General features: G+C 46.9%; 2 protein-coding genes across 2 annotated transcripts in view; one reads left to right on the top strand and one right to left on the bottom strand.

Annotated features, from left to right (window-relative positions):
* LOC119401524 (tuftelin-interacting protein 11) overlaps positions 1-8,518 on the bottom strand; it is a 64,407-nt gene extending 55,889 nt beyond the window's left edge. Inside the window, exon 1 of the mRNA XM_049418782.1 lies at positions 8,499-8,518. The gene's annotated coding sequence lies outside the window, so the exon portion shown is untranslated. The remainder of the gene's footprint in view (positions 1-8,498) is intronic.
* Positions 1-17,937, top strand: part of LOC119401526 (T-complex protein 11-like protein 1) — a 32,918-nt gene extending 14,981 nt beyond the window's left edge. The window contains exons 6-9 of the mRNA XM_037668407.2: positions 1,220-1,556; positions 8,544-8,728; positions 11,315-11,487; positions 16,007-17,937. Coding sequence (XP_037524335.1) covers positions 1,220-1,556; positions 8,544-8,728; positions 11,315-11,487; positions 16,007-16,200 — 889 coding nt within the window. The 3' untranslated portion in view covers positions 16,201-17,937. The remainder of the gene's footprint in view (positions 1-1,219; positions 1,557-8,543; positions 8,729-11,314; positions 11,488-16,006) is intronic.
* Positions 17,938-20,665: the final 2,728 nt, after the last annotated feature.

The following is a 20,665-nucleotide window of genomic DNA, read 5'->3' as shown; positions in this document are numbered from 1 at the left end:
CTTCTGTGAGCCTGTTTTGTTGGCTCGAAGATCACTTCTGGATACGCCTCGGTCGCGTGCTGTTGCCTTGACAAAGTCATTATACGCTGAGTTGCTTAAGAAAATCTGCAAGGTTTTATTCGAGGTCTGGATATTTCCCCGTTTTGGGCCCGTAGTAACATTTCCTGATCGATGCGCAGCTGAAGATATCCCATCCCGCTACTCACGGTCACAAGCCTCACGCACACGAAAAAGACATGACGCAGCTAAATTCAGTGTTCAAAATAGCCTTCCTTTGTCGTGCACTTCCATAATCGAAATGGCTCATCACAATTTGCACTTCACTGGGAACAGATACAACGCGCACAGGTCCCCCACGAACCAATGCGAACTGCCCACAAAACGTGCTCGGCCGCCATTGTGTGATGGCGATGACAATGCACCTGACCCTACTGACGGGAGTGCGCCGCAAACGTGGTTTCGGTTTCGTACTCGATTGTAATGCACGGGCAATTTTTGCTCCCGTTGTCGTTTTCTTTTTTCCCCACTTCTCTTGCGTTTGCCTCTCTGACCACGGCGGAGGGTCCCCAAGCTCTTGTCTTCTGTTCTCCTTTGTACTCCAGCTGGGAAACGCAAGAACGGGAGGGAAATACAAAAGGACGCCCCCTACTCTTATTGTTGTTTTCTTTGCTGATAAAGCCCGCACCTCCGCCACCCACAGGCTGGGGGGAGGGGGATAGCGCCTTTATCCGCTGACCGTTCTTCATTTATCTTGCGCCCTCTGCGTCACGATTTTCTTCGCGTCTTTGCTCCAGGAAGTGCTTTTTTAAAAATCTTTTTTGCTTTTTCTCGGTTGCCTGAATGCCCCACCGAGACTGCAGTGTTCGTTTCGCAGACTCGCTAGCGTTGTCGGTCACCGCAAAAGTTCGTCTTAAAAGAGTACAGTTGGGCGGTTCGTCTTAAGCGAATTTTTTTTTCCATCGAGTCTATGGGAAACCAAACAAATGGTCCCGTGTTGTTCGGCATAAGCGAGAATTCGTCTTAACCGAGTTCATCTTAATGGGAGTTCACTGTATTTCTGTACTAATTATGTTATACACTTCAATTTTTTTTCCTTCGTATGTACTGTTCAGGGACAGAAGGAATGTTGAGCATTTTCATTAGGATTTCTCTTCAGGCAGAGTCTGTGGGCATTACAGGGTTAACAAATTGTGACAATCACGGCGTCGCCTTTCACCAGGGGCATTATGGAGCAGCTCAACCTGATGAAGATCGACATGGCCAACTTCAGCATCCAGCAGGCCCGACCGCTCATCCAGTCTCACTCCGTCGCCTACGAGCAGGAGCAGTTCAAGAAATACCTGGAGGCGCAGACAGCCGCCAACCCTTCGGCCGACCCGCTCGCGCAGACCAAGCTGTGGCTGAAGCACAGCTACGACCACCTCCGCAACCTCAGCGACCAGCACAGCCCAGACCCCATCAACGGGCCCGGTTGCAAGGGCCCAGGATTCGCGAGTGTCCTAGCAGGAGCCTACATGGAGCTGCTGTCATGGCCCGACGACGAGCCTTACCCAGAGGTGAGGACCTGCATGGGCGTTAGAGAACCCCAGGTGGTCGAGATTTCCGGAGCCCTCCACTACGGCGTCCCTCATAATCATATCATGGTTTTGGGATGGTAAACCCCAACAGTTGTTAATATTAGTTAACGAGAAAGCCAGTTTTGGCACGATGGTGCCACATGACGTTCCATGCAATCGCGCCAGCCGCGTGGTTGTATGTTAAGAACAGAAAAACATGTTTGTAATTAAGCATTTCTTGCACACCACGCGCTGTCAACAGCTGCAAAACTGGTATGTGTTTTGATCGATGCTTATGTGCTGCATATTCCATATCTGCCGATTCTCCCAATTTCTGACCTGTCTTCCCAATTGTACGATCATGGCTGTAAATCTTCCGATAAACTGCCTCAACCCAATTTCGAGAAAAGCTACAGTAAAACAAAAACTTGTGATTAAAACAACATGAACTTATTTATGTGACTCACCAAAGAAAAGGGAATGGCCATGCGGCTCTGAAGGTTCGCTGGTCACTGCTGTTTCCTGTCATCCACCGAGCTCTTCTCCTTTCACCAGAAACACACAAACGCACACACATCCCGACCGCTGATACTGGTGGTTTGTCCCCCATTTTATGGCCCAGTTCGGAGAGGGCACAGTAACAGTAGAGAGGCTGGAACGCTTCTATAGTAACAGTGTTTCAGTCAGGCCACAGACCTGCTTCAAATGTTTCAAGGCCATGGGTGCAAGGGCTGTTTGCTGGACAATCTTGTTGGCCGATCACAGGCGTCACTTGAAACAATCCCATGGTGTACTCCCCCATGTGCGGCGCGTCTCCCGATTTTAGAAATCTCTAGGTCGGCAGGTATGGTATTTTCACCAGTGGCAACACCAGGAGGAGGAGACAGGGGAAGACAGTTTGCCCCCCCCCCCTTCTTTTCCGCCCACTCGAAATTTTAACCGGTCTTCCCCTCTACTACACCACCTGTAACTGACTCATGCTTGCGCTGCGCTTATTTCATAGGCGTGAAATAGAGCATGAGTAAGTGACAAAGTGTATAAGTGAATGTGAATGGGAGTGAACAAGTGCTGGTGAACTTGATCGGTGTGGATGTGAACATGAGTGAGTCTTGGTGAGTCTGAATGGTCTGAGTGGGTGAGTGAGTGGTTGCTGACTATTGTTATGTTTACGTGAGCATAAGGTGAGGGTTAAATAATATTCAAACATATCAGAGTGTGAGTACGAGAGTACCTGCTGTACAGTCGAACCCACCTACAGTCGACTCCCGATAATTCGAAGTCGCTTAATTGGAATTGTCGGTTACAGTAGAATCTCGATGATACGAATCCCGCGGGGTCACGAAAAATATTCGTATTAGCCGAAATTCGTATCACCGAAACACATGTAAAACTAGCTATATTAACAGTCAGAGGCAAACTCATTTTTAGGAACACATAAAAAAAACATTTATTTCTTGCAGAAAAAATCTCTAATGTCTTTCTGCTTCTTTTTTTTCGCGAAGTCACTCAGCAGACTTCTTTGAAATCCGTAAAAACGCGTGCACGTGTCGTCGCTGATTTCATCAGCGGCCATAGCACGCCTCAGGACGTCGAGTGCGTGCAGCGTTTCAGCCGCCGGTGGTGGTCCTTCACCATCGCCCTCGTCTATGTTGTCGCCATCATCGCTGGAATCGGCAACCTCGCATGTGGCCTCCTCAACAATATCCTCCACCGTGCGCGCACCACAAGTGGCGAGGTTGTCATCCGCCGTGCAGAAGTCTTCAGCTGTACACCCAGCATCAAGCAGTTCCCAACCCTCAATTGGCTCTTCCTGCTCTGAGGGCACCTCTTCGGAACTCCTGAAGAAGCCGCATTTCGCAAAGCAGTTTGCTGTAGTCGGCGTTACTCGATCCCAAGCCATAGCGATAAAATGGATGGCGTCCAGGAGGCTTATTCGCAGGTCGCCTTCGTGTTTTCTGTCAATATTGGCAAGTAGGCGGCGCACAAGAAGGCCCTTGAAATGATGCTTGAGGTTTTTTATTATTCCAGCGTCAAGCGGTTGCAGGTGCGTCGTCGTGTTCGCGGGCAAAAAGATCAGTTTGACGTTTTGGAGCGTTACTTGCCTCGGGTGGGCGGCGCACTGGTCAAGAATCAAAACAATCTTCCGATTCTTGCAGGCCATCCTTCTGTCAAGGAGCGACAGAAATTCTTCGAACAGGGCCGCCGTCATCCACGCCTTTTTGTTTGCGCGATAGACGCACGGCAAATGGCTCTCGCGCTTGAAACACCGAGGCTTTTGGGATTTGCCAATTACCGTCAGCTTAAGTTTCTCCGACCCGTCGGCGTTACAGCACAAAAGCACCGTTATTCGCTCTTTGCTTTTCTTGCCTCCTTGGCACGCTTCGCCTTTTAAGCAAAGGCTCTTCTCAGGCTGAAGGTTAAAAACAGGCCAGCCTCGTCTGCGTTAAAAACATCACGAGGCTCATACCCAGAGATGAGTGACTGCAGCTTCGCGAGCCAGTCGCTAACAACGGTCTCGTCAGCCTTCTTCGCTTCCCCACAGACGCTTTTGTAAACGAGACCGTGTCTCGTCTTGAAACGGTGCAGCCACCCAACTGAGGCCTGAAATCCGTCGATGCGCAGAGCAAGTGCGATCTCGTCGGCTTTCTCACGCAACACTTTGCCATCGATGTTCACACCAGCTGCAGTAACCTCCTTAAACCAGGTCAGAAGAGCTTCTTCAAGCTTCACGTGTTGGGCTGTCTTCGCTTGCCTCGCGTTGACGTTAAATGAAAGCACATTCTTCATTATTGAGTCCCGCTGTCCAACAATTGTGCTTAATGTCGACGTTGCGAGGCCTAGCTCCTTAGCCAACTCCGTGCGTTTTCTTTTGGGATCCTCATCGACCTTTCGAAGAATGTCCAGTTTCTCCTTAAAGGAGAGGGCTTTCCGCTTGCGAGACATAGCTTGCTGCCACTCGGCAAAAAAGGCACTATCACAACAAAGCAAGAACGCGGGCTCGAGCACAGCAACCACAACCACTCTGTCCGACGGCACGCATAGAAGAAAGAAGCTCCCGCGGGCCATGCCTCTCCCTCCGGCGTCTCCGCCTGCCGGCCTGCCTCCGCACCAAGAAAAAAAAAAAAAAACGTGGCCAGCGCCATCTGTAATCTTCAAGAGAAAGCAAAAGGCACACTCCGGCCTCCGATACACGCAGATCTTGGAGGCTGTCGCGCGCTGCTCGCCGGCGGCGCTGGCAACGTGCCAAACCGGCGGCGCCGCACGCATTCCAGCGCCGTAAGTGCACGCTGCTATCTTCCGCGGCCGTCGGTGGGGCCAACGTTGCGTTGGGTGGGGCGGCGTTTATTCGTATCAAACGACGCGGGTCAAAAATCAGTTCGTAACAACCGTACTCAAGCACGTTGTAAATTAATGGGCCTTGGCCGGGACCACAGAAAAATTCGTATCATCCCGAAATTCGTATTAGCCGTGATCGTATCATCGAGATTCTACTGTAATTGGAAGTGGCGTGGGGGTCCCGTCAGTTTTGCATGCAGTTCAACAGGAAGAAATTCTCGGTAATTGGAAGCTAGAGGTCTGAAATTTCGGTTAATTCGAATTTATTTTCAATCGAATTCCCGGAGGAAATCGTAATGTTTGTTAAATTTCCTATTTTTGAAGTGCTAAACAACAATGCATGTGCGACCGGCACCCAAGGGCATCGCAGTTGACCACAGCGCCGCAGCTCAAAGCTTCAGCTGATGGCATCGCAGTTGCATGCAGCGCCCCAGATCACGAAGCGGCTGCTCCGGCGGTTCCGGTTCCGGGCCTCATTGTTGATCTCGTTACGGTCGTGTGCGGACTCAGCGTTTCTACGTGCGACGAAGCTCCACGTGCATTTTAGGTGCAGTCGCGACTATGGCAACTCGCGGGCCTTATCGGACGCTTGACTTGGCGACGAAAGTAAAAATTTTGAAAGAAGTTGAACAAGGAGGCACCGCCAAGCAAGATATTGCGCGGAAATACGGCATCAAGCCTAATACCCTGTCTAACATCCTGAAGAACAAGCGCTCGATACTGGACGCATTCGAAAATGACCAGTTCAAGATGTCTCGCAAGAGAATGCGCACCGGCGCCCACCCGGAGTTAGAGCACAAGCGCTGCTCATTTGGATTCGGGAGGCTCGAAGCAACAGACTTCCTGTCAGCGGCGATATCGTTGCAGCGAAAGCGTCATCGCTTGCGATTATGCTAGGCATCGAGAACTTTGCTTCGTGGAGGGAAAATCAGCATCGCAAATACTTGGGAGAATATCGGTCAGAAGATATCTTCAATGCTGACGAGACAGCACTTTTTTACAGAATGTTGCCCGAGAAGACGCTGACCTTTAAGGACGATGACTGTGCTGGAGGGAAGCGTAGCAAAGAAAGAGTGTTGGTGCTGATAGCGGCGAACATGACGGGCACTGAGCGATGTCGCCTGCTCGTGATAGGCAAAGCTGCTAAGCCTAGATGTTTCAAGGGCGTGAAAACGCTGCCTGTCGACTACGCGTCTAACAGAAAAGCGTGGATGACCGCAGACCTATTGAAGGATTGGCTGACAAAAGTGGATCGCAAGTTCGCGTTATCTAAACGCAATGTATTGCTCCTTGTGGACCAATGCAGTGCACACATGAATGTGCCGCCCTTGAGTGCAATACGTGTCGCCTACCTGCCAGCGAACACTACATCGGTGTTACAACCACTGGACCAGGGGATCATCAAAAACGTGAAAGTACTGTACAGGAAGCATCTTCTTGAGCGGATGCTGTTGTGTATGGACAATGCAAGTCAGTATGAGGTGAGCCTTCGCAGTGCTATCCATATGCTGGCGCGAGCGTGGGGTCGCGTAAAGGATGAAACCATTGCAAACTGCTTTAGGGCGTGCGGCTTCATTCCAAGTGGTGCAGATGATGACGCGTCTTGTACAGTGGGGGAAGAAGACACAAGTGAGCTTGACGTCGACGGTCTCCTGCCAGCTCTCGGCGACGTCCCTTTCGAGGAGTACGTTGCCACTGACATTTCGGTAGAAACGTGCGGTGCACTGTCGGACGCTGAAATCGTGGAGATGGTTCGGCCCAGCGAGCCTAGTCACGAAACTGAGGTTGACGACGACGACGCCGCAAGTGAGCCACTACCGCGGGCTGCTGATGTAGCCGCAGGCCTTGCCCTCGCGCAGCGGTTTTTCACTGCTGAGAGCAACGCCGAGGAAGCACTCAGGCACATATACAGCCTGCAGGACTTGCTTTCTGCTGCAAGATTCAGCAAACAGAAGCAAACGGCAATCACAGATTTTTTCTCATAAACTGCTTTGAAATAAATGTATTTTTCGTTCATTGTGGTTAATTGGAATTCCGCTTAATTCGAAGTTTTTCGCGGTCCCCGTGAACTTCGTATTAACGAGAGTCGACTGTATAACGATCTATTGGTTATAACGACCATATTTGGGTGCACTTGCGATTTTCCAATGCTAACCATTGAAGCTGCGTCCACATATAGCGAACATTTTTCAAAGCCTCCTACTTTTACAACGAACACTTAAGACACGGTCGCGGTAAAAATATGGCGCATACGAAGCGAAAAAAAGTTAAAACAGGCCTTCTAAAGCGTGAGAGGGGCGCGCGCTCGCGCATGCCCCACTCCTAGTTTACTCGTGTCTAAGATATCCCTGATTGGCGAGCACCGCACGCAGATTTCGGACGCTATGAGCGAGGTCGCTCACTTTCCAACCTTCAGTGGCAAAATGGCAGTGAGGAAAAAAAAAAGGAGGCAGCATGAAGCCTTGCGGTCAACTTTCGCACGGTGACCTTTCCTGACGCCGTTCTCTGTAGCTACGATCACCTACGATGAACCAAATAATGCCTTGGAACGCAAGAAGGCATAACTGCAAGAAGTGATAACCTCGATAACTTTCCATCGCATAAAGGTTCACTGCGTCCCTAAACTCGTCCACGCCACAATGTGCCGCAAAAGGTTGTCCGTCTTTTCGGTAACAGCACAGAGCGGTTGATCGGTGATACCGACATCCGCGCGATTGCGGCGATGCCTTCGCGGATAAGCATCAGAAAACAGCGAAGGCGAGGTGGTGGCCGTGCAGTTATGACTCATAGCCAACAACCTTATATCACAGTCATCTGTAGATATCTCCTCGGCTGCGCGTGTGGCGTACGTCGTACAATGTGAGGATTGACGGCGGTACGAGCGCGCCATGCTGCTGTTCGCAAGTTCGCCGCCGCCGCGTCGTGCGAGGCCGCTTTAAAGTGTGCGTCGCTTTGCGGAAACGAAAGTAGCTCGCTGTTGTTGCGCGGCGCGGGCACCGAAAAACGTCGATGCACTGACAGCGAGCGTATACTGCTTGTTTGACTAGGTGACAACTCAAGTGCGTCGCGCATCGTCGTGCAGGGCCGCGAGAACATCGCGAAGACGTAGAGTGCGCGTTGCTTAGAAAATGCTTGTTTTCGCCGCGTTGAATGAACAGGCTACTCGCCGCACCCGTGCACGGTTCGGAGTGAAGCTGGCACGAAGAACGTACAAACGTGCGCATACGGCATACAGCAAGCGGCCCGGTAGTGACTCCGCGACCCGAGTAGGCGACGCGCTGCACGCAACTAGCCAGGGATGATCGGCTCCACGTGGCAGTACCGCGCTTCGGTGAAACGGTGTCAGTTCATTGCAAAGGCGGGTAATTCACTCGTTGGCATGTAGCGGGCGTCGCTTCACGACGCGAAAAGGCTTAGCTTGTCACCGGAGGGGTTGTTATAACACTTTAATAAAAGTGCACAGAAAAAAAAAAAACGGAAAAACGGCTTGGCCGCTGAGTGCATGTTTTTAAAGGCGAGTCCATATACAACGAACTACTGATATAGCGACCACTTTTCGCGACACTTTCGAGTTCGTTATAAGCAGGTTCGACTGTATCTCCTTACCTTTGGTTCAAACCCTGCCTGTCTTGTCCTTCTATTCGCATGAAGACCTTGCGTTTGGACGAGGCTCGCTACAGGGCTCTCAAGGACAAGGTGCACCTGGCCACCCTGGTCGCCAGCATCCTGAGCATCACTTATCGGCTAGGGGGCGCCGCTCTACAGGGCATCTCGGACTTCAAGGACGATCTCAAGAGCCACACGCAGCTTCTCCTAGAGGGCTCAGTCAACTGTAGGCACGTACGATCCGGCTTTTTCGCATTTGCTGTTGCCACAGTATGGATTGGGCCTTATCTTTTCTTTTTGGTGCATTCTGAACAAGGTGTATCTGACACTGGTAGTTATGACACACTAAATTAGTGAGACAATTCAATTGTACTATCATTTGCCCCTTAGATGTAATGTGTAAGGCTGACAGTACTTCAGAGGCCTTTGCAGCTTTCCGTTCGATATATTTAACTCCGCCTGAACAATCACGTCCTAATTTGGACACCAAGGCGAACAGAAAGTAGGATTTTTCTTTCTGATACACGGCCAGAACCTCCTTGAAACCAAGAGTAGCCAAGCCTATGGTGATTAAAACATTCACAGACTGCATGAAAAAAGCACAGTACAAATCAAGCCAAGTCAAGTCACTAACTTATCGAGGCTGAATTTGCACGTTTTTCACGAGTGCCCTGTGTGTACAGCATTTTCGTTCCTTTAGGGTTAAAAAATGCGCCGCGGCATTGGGTGACCTTTTTGGTTTATCCTCTGATGTATTTGCCCACATGGGCACAGCAATGCATTGAAAAGATTTTTTAGTCAGTTTTGAAATAGATGCTACTGGTGAATTCATTACTTCGAATGCCCGATTATTCAGACATGTAAGGTAGTTCCTGCTGAGTCTGCATTATAGGTTGGAGACTGCAAAGGGTAATAAATTGATAGGGCCAAAGTGGAACAGCCATAGCTTGTGAAATTCCGAAGTGGCTGCTCAATATGACGATGATCTATGAATGGGCGAGTATCCGAGCGCTTTGACTATTTGAATTAATGTTACAGTGTTCTAATTCGCTTTGACATGAATTTGAAATTTCCGAAATTTCGAACTATTTGAAAAAAATGTATAGACATATTTTACCGCATGTAACCCCCCTGAAAAGGTGGTTTCGCTTCTGCATAGGCTTGCTCTGCCATGAAACCACCTAACCAGGGGAAATCTGCACTGCTGCGAAGCCACACTTGAAGGATTAGTGCACATACCTGCACCTCTATTATTATTTCTTATTTTTTAAGTTTAAAAGCCTGTGATACGGGATTATATGCACTAAGTAAAACAAATTTTAAAACTTAACCCTTTCAGACGCCACCTATGAAGAACTATCTGTAAATGCGTCAAATCGATACACCGTTATTTCAAGGCACTCGATATTCTATTGCAACAAAAGTAACGCCATAATGCGTTTATTTATGTGTGTTACAGTAATTAATTTTAATTCAGTTATTGTGAAATATCCAGTTATTGTGAAGTCATTCATGCTCTGTTTTTGCATTAATAGAATGAAATCTTACGCCAGAAATATAGTGCAAATTCGTTTTCGGGTTTGTCTATTTGGAGAAAAGAAAAACTATACTTTTGACGTGGCTTGCGGGAAGGGACACGTTGAACGACTCGTTGAACAGTGTAGTGCTTTCAGCAAACTGATCATACTATACAACAGTACATTTCAAAATGAAGTTCAGTGAACACAAATTTATTACGCAGGAGGTTTATTTCATCCAAACCTCGATATACCTTGCTCTCTCTTAGCCCCTAGTCGTTACAAACGGCAAAGACAAATGGTGTACAGAATTGTGTACATAGCATGTCAAAGGGTTAATGTATTTTACCACTTATAACTTGCGCCCTACTGCTGTTCAAGGTTGCTTCCACTTTGCTTCGAACCAAAAAACTGACATTCGCACAGGCTTGTTCTAATTCTTAGGAATATTGTTCCAAGTTGGGTCATGCCAAAAAAGCTTGATTTTTCTTTATAATATGTGATATATACTAAGAAAGGGACATTGACAGCCACCCATTTGTATCACGAAGCCACAAGGAAATCTACGCAGATTTCTCAGAAAGAAAGCTTCTTAGTTTGCGAAAAATTCGTCCTGGTCCGGGGATCGAAACCGGGGCTAACGCCTTGCCGGGGCGGTCACTCTACCAATTGAGCTAACCAGGAAGCTAACAATTGGCAGTGCGAGGGCGAATTCATCGACAACTCGAAGCACATGGACACATATTATTGCAAATAATTTCTGCAGAATCCCACAAGGCGGTGGAAGGGTTAAGAGAGGGAAATTGACAACCACCCGTTTGTAGTACGAAGTCGCATAGAAATCCCTTTGGATTTCTGAGAAAGAAAGCTTCTGGTATATACTATCCGAACTATTCGATTCGAAAATGTTTGACCAAATCACTATTCACTCTCAATTCGCTTCGAATCTAAAAGTTGCTATCCAGCCATCTCTAGTTAAAACAGTCGCCACCAATAAGTAAGGTGACGTACAGTCGCCCAAATCTTGAAATAGCGTGCGTGAGCAGAAATTTTTGCTGTGCATCTGTGCCATATGACTGAATTAAGTTGCAGAAAGGTTGAGGGAAAACACATGCCCACTAAGCGCATGCCTACCAATCCACTTTTTTCAGGTTGGTTCCATAATATGGCACTGATGCACAGAAAAGTCACCACTGTGCACATTAATTAAAGATTTGATGGTGTGCTTTTAAAGATTTGAAGGTGTGATGGTGTGAATGTGATGGGGTGCTTTGACGAGAGCCTCTTTTCCTCATGCAGTGAAGAGGAGCTGAGGGAGACCCTGAAGAACGTGGCCAGTCAGGTGATCAAGGAGGTGCAGGAGTGCTTGCAGAAGCACGGCTTCAACCAACTCCAGATCAGCCAGGAGCGAGTGCTCTACGACCAGATTGTCGTCATGACCTCCCCCGACCACCACGTCCGGAAGCTGCTCCGTGAGTTCCTTGACACGAAGTTTCGCTTGTTGGTAACATTTCCCACACTGCAGCGTGCGTTTGTGTACGAGACGTACAGTTGTCACAAACGTTTAGTACATAGGTGACCATGACTGGAGTGGTAAAATCGCAACATGCTGCGCCGTTGCTTCCAAGCTTGCCAAGGTTAGTGGTCGGCATGATCCATGATCCAAAGGGGGGTGGCTGGCAGAAAGCAGCCCCTCTTGAAGTCGGCATTTGAAGTGCCAGTCGCGATTTTGCTCCCTTGATTATCGGTGACTTGCACTAATGTTTTTTCATTGCAGTTGTACCAGAGTTAAAGGGGTCATGAAACGAAAATGAAACTTCCCGGTTGCAATTTTCCCTGATTATTAATACGGATTAGACATACCAATTCCGAAATATTTCGGCACAATATCCATTCTGTAATTAATGACACCCATTTGAAATCACAGTTCTTTGGAGATCGCTAGCGACCATGCGCGACCGTCGGCCGCTAAAAGCACTAAAATGTGACGTCAGTGATACGTCATGTTAAGAGAAGTTACAAAGAGAGCGTTCGCTTTATTTTGCTCTGAAGTAATATAATTATAGGATACTAAAAAAAAAAGAAAAAGCAGCAGAGCTATTTTGGCGCTCTGAGTTCTAAGCTGTACAATCACAGTGAGTGATCTGCTCGGTTCCGCTTTCAAGTACATCCGGGCTCTTTCACGTGTGTATCCATGCCTTCCCGTCGGTTTGCTGGGCTCGGTCGGTGCAGTCAGTGCAGCGTCGCAAGTTGTGTTCTACTGTGTGTTCTCGGTGGCTTAGTCCTCGCTATGCCAACTGTGTGCGTCGTCAGACAGTGCCGCACAACTTATGAAAGTGCAAACAACGTTCGCTTTCACAAGCTGCCCAGCGAGCCACAGCGCAGAGCAGTGTGGCTTCGAGCTATCAACCGCGCCGGCGCAGGCTTCTTCACCGTCGTCGCCGCTGCCGCTGTCTTGCTCTGACGATGGCCGGTCTCGCACCCGCATGGGTGCGTCGGCGTACGGCTCAAAGCCTAACAGCCGACTCCGCTCTAGCAGACGACGCTGTAGTTCGGGAAGGTCAGCCATCGCCCGCTGTGTGTCCATGATGTTATGGTGTTGCCGGCACCAACGTTACTAGAACAAACTCAGTTTGAAAGCTCCGTATCTCCGCCAGCGGAGGAGGGTAGTCCGAACGGCGGTCGCGAGAACTAGCGGCGCTGCAGTTCCGTCTTGCGCCACTATCGGCGCGTCGTCTGCTGCCACGGCATAACGCTGCGGTCCGCCGCGCAGTTGCTCGCGGCAATTGTGCGGCAACTTTCTTATTGTACTAGTTAGGTGGATACTTAGGTGGATATGCATAAGGTCGTCTGTATGCATTGGCGCGCGTGCGTTCTTCATTGATTGGCTAAGAATCGATGTTCGGTCTATATTGCCACGCCCGCTTCTTGTTTTATTTTGATGTATTCGGGTTTAACCAGCAAGGACGGTTATCAACGCTCGACGCTGTCCGCGAAGCAGTGTTCGAGAAGCTTCGCGATTGTAGTAGATCGTTTTGGTAAGATTGCGCCCCGCACGCGAATGTTCCAGCTTTGTCGAGAGACAACGCCGCCACCAGGGATATCGCTGGAAAGTTCGATAGCGCCTGTATAAAAGCCGACGCGCTAGAGCGCTTGTCAGTTGATCGACGGTCGACGCTCTGTTCGCCGCTATCAGTGTATTGCTGAAGTTTGACTTTCAGTTTCCCGGCCACTAGTTCGGCCAAATAAAGAGTTTCATCTCGGACCTGCTGACTGCTGCCTTCGTCGACGTCACGACCCTGTGACAATATTTGAGCTGGCTACATTGCGCTTAACTTCCAAGCATAGGAGTTTCTAAGCGAATGAGGGTTTTCAGCGTAATTTTTATAACTACCACTACAATTTTAGCCGCTGCCGTCTTATCTAGACCAAGAACCCAACACGTTTGTAAAAGCCTTTATAGTGTACAAAGAAGCGTACTTACTCGAGATACAAAAACGTTCCAGAAAAACTGTACTCATGTTGTCTACAATTTGTTGAAAAAAACTTTCTCGAAAAACATCACCAATGCTTTGCAATGTTTACAAGACACGTTTTCGCGACGGTTAAAGAGATACTGACCCAAAATAGGAAAATTTTACTAGAATTTGGTAAATGAAATCTCATTGTGCGATTACATCGAATAGATGTCGTCTCTGAGCAATTTTTTCAGCGGATAGTTGTATTTTCGGTGTCTCATCTTTCTACGTCGCATCCTTATACGGTGCCTTAATTCGAACAGATCGGCCGTGATGTGAGCACCGAGCAGTTATTCGCGCGTACTCTGTCGCTAGAAGAGTCGTCAGTATTCAACTTCAGTTTTTCAACTTCACCGAGCAGATGTTCCATGCCCACAGCACTTCTTACACTATACGACAGCCATTTGCGTTTCGTGCTGTAGCCGTTCACTACGCAGTTAAACTGCTCGTCAACTACAATTATCTTTTGCACAAGTAAGTCTCCGTTCCCGAAGCAAAGTATGGGATTGGGCTAGTTGGTATTCCATTATTAAACTGCTCAGCGCAAAAAATTTGACACGGTTACACATAGAAAAGACGAGGACCAGCGCTGGTCCTCATCTTTTCTATGTGTACCGTGTCAAATTTTTGCGCTGAGCAGCCCGTTCGCGAGCCGGCGAGTGTAAAATATTCCGCACATCTTGTTCGATACCTCGTCGTAAAATCTCTCGAAAATCCACTGCTTTGAAGGCATAGCGACAGCTGACAACTGATCGAATGTCAGTGTGATGCAACTCTCAGTCTCGGTAGCGTATATAGGTAATCGCCTGCCTTTCGTTTTGCTGTTCTATTTCTGGCGGCTCCTCCAAACTGGGCACTGGGCTTTCGCGGGACGCTGTGCGGTTTGGGGGGATTTGCCCCTAAACCCCGAACATTTTGGCTTTGAAATGTGGGGTGGAAGTGCTGGGAACTAGCGCGGCACGGCACCGGGCGCGAGTTCCCACTTTCCACGTGGGATCAAAACTTCTTGTCCCGCAACGACACGACGATAGTGCTTTACAATGTCGTCACTCTCAAAATGAACGTCACACACCTTGCATTTCGCAGTAACCTTCATATCTTTGCGATGCAAAGCTTGAATGGCGTAGGGTCTTTTGGAGGTCCGAAGAAGTGTCGTGAAGCAGAGTCGTCGTTGCGGTAGCCGCTCTTGCAGCCCGGCGCAAAGCAAGTCGGCATACCGCACCGTGAATCTGTTCGTTTTCGTTACGCTTCGTACATCATGCACGTGTCTTCGTACAAGACGCTAAGCCTGGTAAAGAACAGTCGCAAAAATGACGACCGAACAAAACGCAGACGTCGCTGTAACCCACGTGCGCTCGTACATCGGCGGCGCCGATCACAAGCGCCAGCCGCGGGAGCTAGACGTGACTGCAGCGCCACTAGTTCTCACGACCGCGACGCGGACCGCCTCTCCGGCGGAGCTTTTAAACTGAGTTCGTTCTAGTAACGTTGGCCGGCACCACAATCTAAACAGTATGATGCTACGAACCACGGTCAACTAAAACTCAAAAACATCGCTGCGTCGCCATGTTTTGTCAACGACAGAGACTTTTCATTGGCTGTCTTAAAATGACGTCAGCTACACAGTTGACTGGAACGTGAGCGGGGAAACCGAAATTGCGCTTTTTTAGTAATTCAGCGAACCCAGACATCAAACGAGTCGATGTATAGTACTAAATGGACGGCCAGGATTCTGAATACACACGTAGTTGAAAATTTTTGGAGGACGTTTCACGACCCCTTTAAGCTTGACAACTTGCACATGAAATAAATTATCAGTAGTCTGAGAAAAAATAATTTTTTAGCCTAGTCCCCTTTAGCAATAATCTCCTGCTCCCAAATATTGCTAGAAGGCTTTTGTTACTTCGCAAAAAAAATGTTTTGATATCATTCGTGAAATAAAAATGTGCATATAATGAAATTGTTGGATTGAATTGAATACTATGAAAAAAAAAACGAAACAACAAGAGAGCTGGGTCTGAATATTAACTTGAATGTCTAATATCATTACGTTTACGAAGCAACATCACATAGAAAGTTTGCGTAGAAACTTTTTTATATCACGAGAAATCTGAGCTTATATATAGGACACACATACCTACCTATAATACCGCTCACAATTAAACGTCCTAATAGCTGAGGAACTTTGAACAACTTAATTGAATCGTTCGGGGCCACATAGCTGTAACATTATCGAAACACGTTACCGTGGACATCCAGGACGGTGTTGAGTTCTGTGAAGGACAGCACCTCACATTTGGATAACAGTGGTAGCGCAAAGAAACGGGATGCAAGAAGGCAACAAAGAGACACACACAGCGCTTTTTGTTGCCTTCTTTTATCCTCTTTCTCTGTGCTACCATTTTTATCCAAACATGCCATACCAATAAGCCTGCCTTGCAACTTTAATCAGTACCCCACCTTGTTTTTTCAGTGATGCGTGTGCTGGACTTCATCAAGGTGGCCATTTCCTCCGGGTCTGTGCGGCCCACCCAGATTCCTCCGGGCCTGTCGGCTCTCGAGAAAGAGCTGACCTCTATCACGGGCCAGTTCCTACGACTCGTGACGCACAATCGGGCAGTGTTCGGAGAGCTGTACGGCGACATTGTTGCGGAGCTCAGGAAGTAGGCCTAAGCCAGCCTCAATAGGCCTAAGTAGGCCTAAGATAGGCCTAAGACTGTCGTCGACCGGTTTGCCACGGAAGTGTGATCGAGAGACGTGTGTGAATTTTTTTTTGGCTGGGACAAGGGGGAGAGATGTTCCCTATCACTTAGCAGGCGTGCTTTTCTTTTTCCGGCCCTCTTTCATTGCCCCTTGGACACTTCCTGGAAAATCCGGCGAAGGGTATGACAAATTGTACTATCTCGCTGATGTTCGTCGTGGACTGAAAAGCAGCGTGGAATACGATTATAAGTTTGTGCTGGATAAGGTGTGTCGCGAGCTGCAAAGCTCACATCTGTGCACTGGAGTCAGCAATACAATTGAGATGACTGGACAGTGCAGAGAGTCTCTAAATCTAATGGGACCGAGTAGCAATGATCCTGTTGCATGTGATTAAAAGTGGTGAGCTGGTCCCAATGTAAGTGCTTGTCATATTAACCTCCTTCGCTAAATAGTATGCCTAATGAATTAATATATTGTTGCCTATTATGATTTGAGATGTTTTGTATTTAATAATGTCGTTTGAAAAAACTATAGGACCATGATCAACTGCCTGTGTGTGCTTGTGCTCTAGTGATGTTCCTTTACGCTTTCATGTCTTCTTTTGTCAGGATGTTTATTTGATACCTTTAACCCAAAGAATTGTTCTTCCTCGGCTATTACGTTCTTTGCGTTATTGCTGTGCGTCCATCACTTTCAGGCCACGAACGGTGAGCGTGCTATCGGCGTGACATAGAATTGTAGAAAGGAAAGTACCAAGCAGTTTTCTTGGTTAAATCGTGTGGCTGTGAGCATTCAAGGTTGCTTATTGCTGCGTTTTCGTGAATAACCATAAGCAACTCAAAAAGCTGATGCTAAATCTGGTATGCACAGCTGCACATTTTTACCACAATCATCGACTTTGACTGTCAGGCTTTCAAGTGACTGGTTGTCGTGACATAGCTTTGGTTACTTTCTGAATGTTATGGCATGGCACTGTTCAGAAACATAATTTGCTTCCCCTATAGTTTTGCTCATCATTCACTGACAAGTTTTAGTGCAGTGCACGTGGCATCCATTGCATACGTAAGAACGCCATGTTTCACATAGAGCATGTGCTCAGAACTTTCGCTCATACGCGCTTTGCGAAACAGCAATGTTACGTACGCTATATATGCATTACTAAAGCATGCTACTGTTTTAAATGGTATTTGCTTTAATATAGCATTCTGTGGACACTGTTTTTCCAGCTACAGCAGCGCATATGATGAACACTTAAGTGGCTCAGGGCCCTTGTAAATATGATGATGCTTAAATATGTGCTCCAATCATAGTTGCGGAAAAAATATTTTTGTGTACTCTATCGCACTTTTATGGAGGCGATGTTTACACTACTTGTGTTATCCGCATATTTTATCCGTATGAGTATAAAATGCACGCAATATTTACATGCCTGAATGTGTTTGCACTAAAGCAAGCTTTGATATTAAAACTCATCATTGTTTTTACCTCTTGCAGCACGAAATGCAAGTCATTGTGCTGTGGTGTAGCTATAATCGCAACATTAGTTTTGAAAGCTTGACACTTTTGTTATTGATTGTTGTTGATGCATTTGAAAGTCTACTGAGGTTATTACCTTTCATTTTAGTGCAGATTTCATGATTATGAACACTAGCAATTGCACTTGCAAAGATGTATGTTTCGTCTGTCCTGTGATGCTTTAAAGGGACCGATAACTGCCCAGAACACGAAATGAGATGACTCCACTGATGGAAAGATTGACCATTACATTGACTCAAACCAACCCTGTTTTTTTCGTGAGAGGTGGATTTATATTTTTATTTCTTGATTGAAAGTCGCGAAAAATGACCTGTGGTGGCCTCTGGTGGCAAAAACATGAACGATCCGATGAAGCCGGCCACGTGACCATTGATTGCTGTACACGGTCGACGATTTTTTTGTTAGTAGTGAAATATTGTTCGTGTATTTATATTAAAAGGTATTAGTCCATAAAAATATACATATAGGCCTGCGTTTGTAGCATGCATTAAAGTGGCGCTGCCTTCATGTGACGTAATGATCCCATGCTCGTCAGTGCGTCTTGAGAAACTTTTCAGCATGCTCATGCAACCGTGCACGCAGTTTCCAGGTCGCTAAGATTTTGGAGCGACATATTTTTGCTACCTACACTCTCAGAAATGACTTACGCTGCTACTCGATGCGGCCGCGCACATACGTAGTGACGTTTTCAATGACTTGGCTTGGCTCGTGCATCGAGAGAGTAACGACGCCGGGACGAGCCACCCATAACACAGGCGCAGGCAACCTTGGACGCGTGCGCACACAACGTGGTACAAATGCAGGGAAGGTGAATAATGCCACATCATCTCATTTAGCAGCTTGTTATTTTCAAAAATAGTTGAAAAGCTATAAACAAAGGTTACATAGTTACAGGAACTCCTGCGAAAGCAGAATGATAGCTTTCACAAATCGCGAGAAGGGCTGGCGGCATCGCTATCAATTCTCAGCGTTGCTGGAGGAAAGGTACATCCGTGTTTAGAGCCTTTCAGGTTGAAAAATACTGCTTGCAAAATAACTACGTGCTTTTGGGATGAACTACTGCAGTTACAAGCACTGCGAAGGGTGAGCTTTCTGTCGCGTCGTAAAAAAATGGGTCGAGAAAAATCAGTTGTCGGTCCCTTTAAAACAAAAAATTGGAAAAAAAATGTTAAGACATTACTGGTATTGCCGATTACTAACTACTGTGAACAGAATTCGCTGAGTGTCGAATCGTAGTAATCTTGAGGTGGCAACTGTTTAAGCTGTGATTGGCAGTGTTTTTGGGCTGTCTGTCGCATGTTACGAGGTACTGGTCGCAATACATTTTTGCTTCGGTCTATAAAAATCTCACCTGTACTTGTAAATGCGGGGAACCTGTGTGATCGTGCCTTTCATCATGAAATAATTGTTTTGACATCAGAGGACACAGTCATTAGGGGGCTTTATTTAGCGTTGTGTTAGATATGCATATGTAGGCACACGGAATGCAAAATCATGAATCTGGGAAGCAGCAGGAATGTCCGTGGTGTCTCTTGATGCTCTGACCAACCGTATAATGCGATCAAAATGTTCTTGCGTTTCACTACCTTCTTATTTGAAGTGTAAAATATTAAATAAGCATCCTTTGCTGTCACCATTACGATGTTGCGAACATATTTTTATAGGAAAAGTTGAGTGGAGTATGGTTTAACGTGTCCATGGAGCTTACTTCCACTTACCTTGACTGAATGCAGAGCCAGAAATGGTCGCCATCAACACGTGGCTAATCTCTATGCTTTCCAGCATTCTGGTAAATGGTGGAGTCTTTAATGAATCCCCGTAAATTTCGTAATAGACGACATTGACGTGAAAACATGGAACTCCATCATGCACAAGATTGCTATGGAACACATGGCATTCCATCATAACTAGATCGATACGGAACACATGGAATTTTGTCATGCACAAGACTGATTGGTACGGAACAAGTTAAATTCCATCAACAAGTGAAATTCTGTCTGCTGTCGTTACTGCGTAGCCTTTGTCAGTGTGATTGTCTTCCTTGAACACTGGCAGATTCAGACGACACGAATGATAAACTCATTGATTGGTCTCATGTGTGTACTGAAACATTCGATTCATACTTAAGGGAAGGAGCCATTGCCTTTTGATCTTGTTGCAAACGAGGGACTTTTATGGTCCCCAAGGCATCAAGTTTTTGTTCATTTTTTCCTCTCTGCTATAAGCCCAAATCTTAATTTTTATGTATTCCAGTGCAAGTTCGTGCTAGCACATCTCCAGTATGTTAAAGCTTGTTGAAGCTTTAGCATACCGGAGCATAGTGTTGCCATAGTCGTTAATTGTAGAGAATGCATCTCTTACGTCCAAAGCATGTGATATTATGAGACATGCTTCAAATTGCCTTCTTCTGTTGCGCAGTGAGTGATTAACGTGTTGACCATCATTGCTCGTGAGGTTGATTACTTGGCAGCTCTGGTGACGCAATTATATTGTTGTACCGCTACTCGTATTCAACATCAAACTTCAAGCAAGGATTGCCGAAAGAAATTGTTTTCCCGGTACCGTGTCTGCATACGAGGCAGTTTAACTAACAAGCAGAATATGCAAATTTTTTTTACGACCTACAGAATTTTTTATGTAGGTTGTAAAGTCCATATTTTAGGAATCCATGCATAAAAATTCGTTTTGTAAAAATCTGTATTAAAAAAATTTGGCAGATCCCACATATCCTGGGAATCAGCTATGACTTACACTGTGTCGACGGCCATGAAGTCAATTTCTTATCACAAATTCACTGTGTGGCAGTGGTCTGCTTAAGTTTGCTGTGGAGTCGTGCAATTTCACTGCTTTGTGGGCCTTGCAGAAAAGAAGTTATGAATAAAACAAAAGCGTA

The sequence above is a fragment of the Rhipicephalus sanguineus genome, chromosome 8 (genome assembly GCF_013339695.2).
Source record: "Rhipicephalus sanguineus isolate Rsan-2018 chromosome 8, BIME_Rsan_1.4, whole genome shotgun sequence".
Taxonomy (NCBI): Eukaryota; Metazoa; Arthropoda; class Arachnida; order Ixodida; family Ixodidae; genus Rhipicephalus; species Rhipicephalus sanguineus.
Note: the sequence above shows the minus strand (reverse complement) of the source record. Positions and strands in the feature narration are given on the sequence as shown.